This window comes from Lactuca saligna, chromosome 1, assembly GCF_052625555.1.
Source record: "Lactuca saligna cultivar CGN05327 chromosome 1, ASM5262555v1, whole genome shotgun sequence".
NCBI classification, from domain to species: domain Eukaryota; kingdom Viridiplantae; phylum Streptophyta; class Magnoliopsida; order Asterales; family Asteraceae; genus Lactuca; species Lactuca saligna.
Window position 1 is genome coordinate 5536264 of NC_136417.1, and position 10477 is coordinate 5546740.

The following is a 10477-nucleotide window of genomic DNA, read 5'->3' on the forward strand; positions in this document are numbered from 1 at the left end:
ATCAAACAAGAAGTCAATCCGTTATATTAGGAAATTAAATGTAGGAATTGAATGAAAATGATACTTGAATTCTTTCCAAAGTTACAACTACAAAATTGGTTCCTTATTAATGTAAACCTTAAATTTAGGCCTTATTTCCATTCAAAATTGCTTTCCAAATACATTATAAATTGAAATCTCGGAAACTATTAATTTCAATTTTCAAAAGTTTCGGATATTTTTATGAACCAATACAGTTTCAAGCATGATATCTTCTATTTTAAGTTTAAATGAGATTTCAATTGATTACCTGCAAAATTTCATCATATTGACTTGTATATATATATTTCAAACCTTTTTAATAATCGATTTACACAAACATTATGTCATAATTCCCACGTAGAAAACAAATGCAAAAAAGCTTCAACCTTCCCATTAGTTTGATTAGTCGAATAAATGTATGTATTTCTTCCTTAAATCGTTTTAATCTGTAAGTTTGATATTGTTTTCAAAATTATATGTTTTTACTCATTCGTATGGTTCTTTGTTGAATACTTATAATTTGGATGTATAATGTTTTTTTTTTTTTTTTTTTTTTTTTGATGTTGTGTTCGGTTCTTGGTTCCATCTTTTTAATCGGTAACTATGATCCTATTTTCGAAAACAGTAAACTTAATGTTAAAATTGGATGTTGTATATAATGAAATTATGATGTTACAAGTGTGTGTATACCTTCGTAAAAAATCAATAGACAAGACAAGAGATGACATGACATGATATAACAGACGGATTGTACAAAAGACATGAACGCCCTCATTAGAAAGTTTTTTTATGTCTCCGGTAGTAACAAAATAAGAATAAGAAATATATCTTCTCAACAATTGATGTGAGCTTTAAAGTTAAATATAAGCATGTTGTGAAAGATGAAAATAGGCTCCCGTATTCTTTTATCAAAAAGAATCAGTACCATACATGGACATGTAAGAATGCACAGTATAATAGAAGTGTGCACTCAACTAGAGTCAGCATTTGATTCTGAAATACCAAAAACGCCCCTCAGAACCTTCTGAAAAAAAAAAAATCAGGTATACTCAAGGACCAAAAATGTAATCTACTCTAAACTTAAGTAAAAAAAAAAAGAAAAAAGAAAAAGAAAAATATAAATTTTGTTGTTGTGTTATATGTTTTTTAGTTTTGGTTCAAAGGCAAAATGGTGATTTAAAAAAAAAAAAAAACTAATAGATAGGTTGTTAACTTAGGCAACCATAAAAGTTTTATGAAACAGTGAAACAAGGTCCAAAAACTACAACCTGATTCTTTTAGGGACCAAAACCAAAAAAATAAACTAAACACAGGGACCAAATATGTAAATCACTAAAAATAAACGAAAAAACTTTTGTTTACACTGATCCCACCTCCCCCCCCCCCCCCCCCCCCCCCCCCCCCGTTTTGAGGTCATGGTGGTAGATTGAGCTGTATCACTTCTGCCCCTAATTTGCTCTTTGCTTTATAGTAAGGAATGTTCTTTACTACTACTGGATCATTTCTTGCATGTTCATGATCCATTGATATAGTCTCTGTTGTATTTCAAATTAAATAACAAAATTGTAATTAATTAATTTCTCATTGAAGTTAATAAATTATAAATTTATCTCACTTCCTGCTCATCCAAGTTTTCTCATTGCTATAGCATCACGAAGTTGATCATATCGCATATTTTTCTAAATAAGAAACACTAATATCAACAAAAGAAGCTATTTAATTTCGTAATAAAGTTGAATTAAAAAATAAGTAAATAAATAAATAAGAAATAGAAGAACCTTGTATTACCACCATATTTTATGTTTGACCTCATCACCATATTTAAATCCTCTCATAATTTGAGGCATTGTGATTAACCAAAATGCACAATGCTTGGATCTTTCATGCTATCAATAATATGTTGAAAAACAAAAGTAGTTGCTTTGAAGTGAGATAATTGTTACAAGAGGAAAATGTGTAGAATCTTAATTGACATTTACCTCATAAAGGTTTTTTGTTTTTTTATTATGTTGTAAGCTTTGCATGTAGACTCGATAATTTGCAAAGTAAATAAAACTAAAGGGGTGTTTTTTTTTCCTTCATTAAACTCTATAGTGAATGACTATATGGATAAAGTGTTATATACATAAAGATTGTAGATAAAGATGGAAAATAAAACGCAATGGAGTATGAGCAATCATAAAAAATAAGAACCAAACCTAGGAACCAACATCGAACAAAAACCCTACTTTCTTTACTTAAAAAAAATCAACATACCTGCACATACTCAAAACCGTAGAAAGAATTTCACAAAAAAAATGTTATTTCATAAAAAAGGAGCCTTAAAAATAAAGATGGTGGTAAACCGAAGAAGGCATATCAAAATTAACAAAAAAAAAAAACGAAGATATAAACATAAATGATGGACCTGATAAATGATTTATGTCATATTATCCCTAAAATAAAAAAGAAGCCATCAATGAATCTTAACATTGTCGATGATAGTGACAATAACTTAGATTGAGGAAAAAAAGATATGATATTAGAGATGAAGTGGAGGGAGATGATTAACTTCGTTGCAGATTTATTGGTTATAGTTTCTTTATATTTAATATTGTGGGGGGTTTTATGTGGTTCATTTTGAAGGAACATAAATAAGTTGCTATTTTTTGAAATAAACAGTTATATTTCGCAATATAGACATAAAATAACAATGTATTTTGAAAGCATATTGTTAAATGTTGGATTATACTTGTGTAGACCCATTTTCACTCATGGTTGGGTATATATAGTTGTTTTCCGTGTCACATGTAAAAAATGTTTGAAGGTACTTATATGTGACAAATAAGATCATTGAACTAATAAAACAAAAAATGTTGTCTATAAAGAGGTTCTTTAACACTATATATATATTTACCTATTTTAGTGTAATTTCTACACATTTCAATAATACCAATAACCCTACTTTTTTTATAATTATTTTGTAATATCTATATAAATTTACATTTTGTTTATGTGTTCCCCGCGTTTAACGCGGATCATAATCTAGTGATATCATCAGAAGAAAAGATATTAGTGAAACTTGTGTTGGTTAAAACATTAATTAAGTTTGTGGTTGTGGATCATTTTAGCATAATTAAAATGCATGTTGTGGACATTGTATCGATGATTTTCGTACTGTAACTTCTGTTCAAGTGTGCTCTATGTACAACTAAAATAATGGGTGTTTATGAATTATGATAGTAAAAGTTTATACCTTAATTACTAATCAATATTTTTTACGCTTTTGCACGTCTCTACTTATAAAGGGTGTTGCGTGTAATATCAAAAACTTCATGGGTGCTATTTGCACTTTTCCAACTCTTTGAGGTTGCTTCTTGTACACTGGCTTTTAGTACCCACGTGCACGTCTCCTTTCCTAGATCAATTTTCTTATATAAAGAAAATCTTTATTACATAAAAACAAAACAAAAAAGGCAAACACCATTACGGACGGTTACATTCTTAGCATGACAAAGAAAAATTATAATGTTTATGAAGTAAGAAAGATGATGTGTATGTTTGAATTTTGGGACGTCGTGTATGAATTCTCAACTTCTTATTGACATGGCTGACATCTTTGTTACATAATAATACATCAAATACACAAATAATAAACAATACGTCAAGTTTAAAAATAATAAGCAATCATTTTATATCACCTCGTATTTTATGTATTAACCTTCATGTGTTTTTGTGGATCCATACCCTTTTTATATCACCTCGTATTTTATGTATTAACCTTCATGTGTTTTTGTGGATCCATACCCTTTTTGCTAGGGATGTCAAAAGGTCATACGAAAATAGGGTTTGGCGGTATATTGGATTTTATAGAGTTTAATGGAATACAAAAATAAAATGCAAAAAATATATGGTAAATAAACTACTGATATAAATAAACTATATGTCAATCTATTTAATTTTATGGTGTCGAATGAATTACCAATTTCCTAAAAATCATTTGTACATTTAGATCGTGAATATTGACTTAAAGTTTTGGAAGAAGAAAATGCCACTTTAAAAAAAGTTAAAATAAAAAGGATATTAATCAAGAAAATGCCACTTTAAAAAAAGTTAAAATAAAAAGGATATTAATTATTAAAGGAAAAGTACGGATTGTGCGTGCCTACACAAGGGTCACCCTGAATCTTATCACAGATGTTTGTGTTGAAAGTGACTATATAATATATCAAATTAGATAATCAGTTACCATATAATATTGTGTGAAAATGAAGTTATAATAAGCACTTTTGATTTTTAAGCATTTTTAACAGTCTACTTATTAGTCTTGTTAACACTTGGCCACTTGGGCAACGCATTTGTAACCTTCAAGTTTTGAAAAAAAAGTGGAAGCATAATGTAGAAGATTAACATAAATAGAATTTAAATCTTCTTTTGATATAAAAAAAATTCATTTTAATAGAAAACAATTACAAAAGGCAAAGAAAAAATTCGTATCTTGTTAAGTCGATCAAAGATTTACGGTGGACAAGTACGAAAACGTTGTTTATAAATAAAAACACATGGTTAATAATCGCATTCATTTGTGTATCTATATACATACATAAGGGTCCCCTATCTTTTAAAGAAATATAGCTTGATTTAAAATAAAAGGTGCAAATTATATATTTTGTAAGTATTCATAAATAAAGGATAAAAACCATGATATAAGATGCAAGTAATGCTCCATAGACTTCAATGGAGCCCCTTTGCACCAATTAACCTTGTTAAGCCATATGTAATAGCCATAGCCATCCACCCTCCAACCACCACCCTAATCGTAGACTTGACCGCCGGTGCCCGCCCCAACGCCGCCCCTAACCACCCAAAAACCGCCAATGCCACTGTCACCGCCCCCGCCATGACCAGAATCCTCACCTTATAAGGCTTGATAAACGAAGCGGCTAATAAAGGCACCATAGCACCCAAAGAAAAAGCTAGAGCTGATGCAGCTGCGGCTTGCCAAGGGTTTGGCAAGCCATCAGCTTCAGCTACCTCAATATCTCTTCTATTGAAATCTCTTTTTAACTGAGCGACTTCTATATCGAATTGTGAATAAACAGATACAAATTCTCCAATTGCCATACTGCAAGCTCCGGCTACCAAGCCAGCAAAGCCGGTCAAGATCATGGCTTTGATATCTTGCTTAACGGCTCCAACACCCATCATTAGGGATGCGGTGGAGACTAAGCCATCGTTGGCTCCTAGGACCGCCGCTCGTAGCCATTGGGACCGTTTTGAGTAGTCGAATAGGTCCTTGGGTTCGAGCTCAAGGGTGGGCTGGTGGTGCACAATGCTATTTACAGGGATTGTAGTCATTATAGATGAGTGAAGCAAAAGTGATTTGAGTGTGGGTAACACACGCCTACAAGTAAGCTATTTATAAGGAAAACATTGAAGAATTTAATTACAAAAATGATCCTTTGACTCTTCCATAATTTACAATATTGGTAAATACAAAAACCGTTTGACATTTTGGTCTATCTATAAATAGTTAATACTTGATCCCCATTGATAAAAATATAAACAATATACTCATTATTATTTATTTTTTTTCGTTTCCAAAAAAAAACTAATTTCTGAATATAAAACATCTGTTTATATATCCCAATATAATTAAGGCTTTGGATGCTTGTTAGTTATGCATATAGGACAATATTTTTTTTCATTTATTTTAATTTGGTGAGTCTGACATAAGAAAAGTAAAAATAGGAATATGATTGTGAAATTGTTTCTATTTGACGTTAAAGGAAAAATAAGACTTAAAAAGTAAAGAAAGCACTTGGTTTGTAGGATTCCTTGGGATTTTGCAACAATTGGAATTCTATTCCTAGGAGATCATGCGTTTGGTCGTAAATTACTAGGACCAGACGGTATGGCATGTGAGGAGGGGTGCGGGATGATTCCCGCATACGGGAACACCACACTGTGTGTGGGAAACGAAGCACGGGAAAGAGGGTGGAGGGTGGAGATGCCACGTTCTCACTCCTCATTTGATTTATCTTTATTATTATTTTTTTTCTTGTTTTTGATTCAAACGGATATATATATATATATATATATATATATATATATATATATATATATATATATATATATATATATATATATATAAACTATAAATACCACACAACATCTAACCATTTTTCTAACCCATACCTTATAATTCTCTCCAAAAATATTAATCAAAATGTCATCATCTTCATTATCCGATTCGACGGTTCTAGAGGATGTTAAGTTTATCGGTTCCGTCATGACGAAAACGGTTGCATACTTTCAAAACCGATGTACATTTTCAAGCAAATGGGGTAGCATATAAGCGTGGATACTATCTGACTGACGGTATATATCATCCATTGTCTGTTTTTGTGAAATCGTTACATGTCCTAACGACCCGAAAAGGAAAAAGTTTAAAGAGGCGCAAGAGTCAGCTATGAAGGATATGTGTCACACCCCTAGACCAGAACGACGAAATCGTTCGAGGGCGGATGATTTCATATAGTATCGTAACAATTGAATACATAGCAAAGAAAGTAAAACAACCACCATATATATAATTTAAGAGTTACATTGTTGAATAATACTTGTTCTAAACAAATTACAATATGGTGACAAAATGAGTTTTAAATTGACGACTTAGCGTCACTTCTCCAAAAACTGAAGTCTACTCGTATTACTGAATTGATCACCTAAACCCTAAACTATCGGTTTCTATTTATAGGGGTAAAATCCGAGGTTCACGTCATGAGTATGGGTGACTCACGTCGTGAGCTCGACCTGCCTCCTCTCGTAGACTTGATAACTCATTGATAGGCTCTGGAACCCATCAGTCACATGTTCACGTCGTGAGCTGCCTGACAGCCTCGAGTTTTGTGTCCCAAACTTGTAAAATCCGTAACTTCCGCGTACGAGCTCTATTTTCGACGTTCTTTATATCCACGTGTAGGTGAGATCATGCTCTACAACTCTCGTTTAGACTCCGTCGGCTAATTTTGAATTTATTTTTAATATTATATTTTTAACAGGCCGGGATAGGAAAAGTCCGTTAAAAATCCCTAACTTCTTCATCCAGTGTCCGTTTTTGTCAGAGTTTTTACCGTTGCGCTACTATTGTTGAGATCTTCGATTCTTATTTAGGTTGTTTCGGCCAAAAATCCCTCAATCTCTATTTCGAGTTTTTAGTTGTCTACCGCTATCCCGAAATTTAGAAAAATCATAACTTCCTCATACGAAGTCGGATTTTGACATTCTTTTTATGCACACTCACGGTGTAGTATAATTTACGACTTTCATTTAGATACCTAAGGCTAAAAATTATTATTGAAATTTCACTTCTTATGTTTGCCCGTGTTTTACCGGTTTTGACACGAATTTTCGATTGACCATAATTTCTTCGTTATAACTCAGATTTTAGTGTTCTTTATATTTATGAAAATCTTGACATGATAACTATCATTTTAGGCAACCCAATAGAGACTTTTGAACATTTTATTTTTGACACTAATTCCATTATATCAAAAGAGATTACAATTCTTGACTTTTAGGTCATTATATTGATTCGAAATATTGGGTTGTCACAATGTGGAGCGAATATTTGGTGTACTTAAGAGACGTTGGCAAGTATTAGCAGTCGGGGCAATGTCATATGAAGTGAAAAGTTACAACACGTAATGTATGCATTTATCATATTGCATAATATGATTCTTGAAGACGAAGGAAGAGCGATATGTCGGTACAACAAAAATGAAGTTTTGCCAAAAGTCGAAGGAGTAGCCGTAGGTACACAAGAGTATATGGCGAATATAAGAGAAATACACAATCGCGACATTCATCACGCCCTTCGTGCCGATTTAGTGGAGCACATTTATATGACTCATATTCAGCGACCGAAAGAGTTTTCTCACGATGATTTCTTTGACGAATCACGCGGGGATTTTGATATGTTCGTCGAGAGCGAAGATTCCAATGACGAGAGTAACGTGCGGGAGAATGATGACGACGATGGGGACGATCGATGATTCCGGGTGACGTATTTTGTTTTTGTTTTTTTTTTAATTAGGATTCTATGTCGTGGTTTGTTTGATTTTTTGTTTGCGTTTTTTTTGGTTTTTAATTTTCTACTTATTTAAATATTAGGTTTAATGTATTTTTTATTTTAAATAATGAAATGCTTTTTATTTTTAATTAAAATTTATGTTTATTATTAATTTAAAAATTATAAATCATAAAAAAGAATTAATTTTATTAAAAAAAATAAAAATACAAAATAGTGAGTGAAGCTTCTCACCCATTCCTTGGTATTGGATGCACATTTCAAATTCCAGTTTTCTTAGAATGACATATAATAATTTATGTAAGCTATTGATGTATAACTAGATGAGGAGCCCCGCTTTGCGATGATGGAGTTAGACAACTCTGATCATTTTGGCCACTTCGTGCTTGTTATCGATAGAAAGGGTTACATAGTAATTTGGTCTGTCTTTTGTAGATATTCTTGCATGGACAATTTGTTTGCGGAATGTGATGACTTCACTATGAATTTTGTACAAAATATTAATATGGACATATATATTGCTATTATCGGGAAAAAATAGGACTATATTGTTATTATGGGTTTACATATTGCTATGATTGTCACATAAAGCTGATTGCCTCAAATCAAGAAGCCTTCCCTTTTGAGCTACTATATGCCAATATATTACCGTTGAAGTTATAACATTTGAAACAAACAGATTTAAACAATTGTTAGCAATTTTGAAAATATTATAATTTAGTATTTAATTTGAAGAAAAAATATTATTACCGGTTAAGTCTTCCATGTTTGCAGGATTCATGTCAACAATATCAAGATTTTGACTGTTGATTTCAAAGTTCCACAGGTTTATGCGTAAATCATCAACGGAGATAAATGGTTCACCATCACTACAAAATGGAAATAGTTAATAATTAATCAGATAACATTTTAAATGCATATTAAATAAAGCAAAGGCATTGAAGCACTCCTATTATTAGAAATGGAATTAATATGATAGTCATGAGCATGGACATATGTTCTTCTACATCTACTTAAAAGGCTAGAGTCATGACTGTTACCCGAACATAAAAAGTTAGAACTTGTAATGAAAATAAATAATTAATTAATTATTAGAAATAATAAATAATTAGGTTGCATAGAACTACCATAGGTAATCGTAGAGATGTATGTACATTTGAACTACTAATAATACCATTGCTCAAATGATTTGAAGGGTCTATATTAAAGTTGCATATATTCTTGATCTTCTTTTCTTCGACCTAGTAAAAATATAAGGAAATTAGCATATATTGATGTACAAAAAAATAATCCCAAAAAGTAGTATCAGACTTTTTATATTAATACATTCTAGAACTTTATGGTTTTATCATTAGTGGATAGCAGAAAAAGGGAACTGTTAGCTGTTTGACACCATTTAATCTTGTTGATTTTCTCTTCAATTTCCAAGCTTTTTAAATATTCAAAGTGAAATAGCATAAATGTGAGAATAAATATACATGATCTATGATAAAATTAACACAACATGACAATAAACCTGAGACTCATGACTTTGGAATTCTGTTTTATAACAGAATTCAAGGTGGCGGCTGCTGGAACAATCCATTCCTTCTAGAACTCTTCGAAGCACACCATGCTATACTATACATTTTCATGTTATATTATGAATTAACTATATAAATGAACAAATTTCAAAGAATATGATCATGGAGCATACATCTATTTGGTTAGTTCTTTCAAATTAAACCACACGACCTCCACGATCTCCGGTTGCAAGATGATCACCAGTTTTATGAAATTATATAGCTGAAATGACATCAATTGCAATGAAAGTATTCAAAGTGTAAATAGATGTAGTTGTTTTATCATTGATTACGCAAGATATATATATATATATATATATATATATATATATATATATATACATACACACACACACAATTCATGCATACCGAGGCCATAATATAAAATTGTATTGCTCCTGGGCCCATAGTCAGCAGACTGGATTGTCCCCGGGACCACAGTCCTTAAACTACATTACCCTTAGGCCCAAAACACACGGATGGATTGCCTTGGGTATTTTGACCTACAACATAAATTCGTACTACCTCAACCCAACCGTACTATGTCGACATAAGCAAACAAATAACAATAACCAGCAAACACATGTAATCATACAAATCTATCAATCTAAGAGATCACTACAACATAACAACATCCTATAAACAAGGACACATACAACAGTACAAAGTATAGTGAGAAAACTCACATCACAGTCTAGAAGATAACAACACTTATAAAAAATCCAATAATCAGCACTATAGATTACCTATATAGCAAACAAGGACCAAATCTCAAACTACAACCCAAAAACCCTAAAGTTGACCTAAATTCAAACTTGGTCAA

General features: G+C 31.7%; 1 protein-coding gene and 1 pseudogene across 1 annotated transcript; both read right to left on the bottom strand.

Moving 5' to 3' along the window:
- Nucleotides 1-4530: 4530 nt before the first annotated feature.
- LOC145038736 (vacuolar iron transporter homolog 2-like) lies at nt 4531-5385 on the bottom strand. The gene has a single exon (XM_078987022.1). It carries the CDS (start codon nt 5356-5358, stop codon nt 4735-4737), a length of 624 nt encoding a protein of 207 aa, XP_078843148.1. The 5' UTR covers nt 5359-5385; the 3' UTR covers nt 4531-4734.
- Nucleotides 5386-8654: 3269 nt separating this feature from the next.
- Nucleotides 8655-9929, bottom strand: LOC145002036 (serine/threonine protein phosphatase 2A 55 kDa regulatory subunit B alpha isoform-like; annotated as a pseudogene).
- Between the last annotated feature and the right edge of the window lie 548 nt (nt 9930-10477).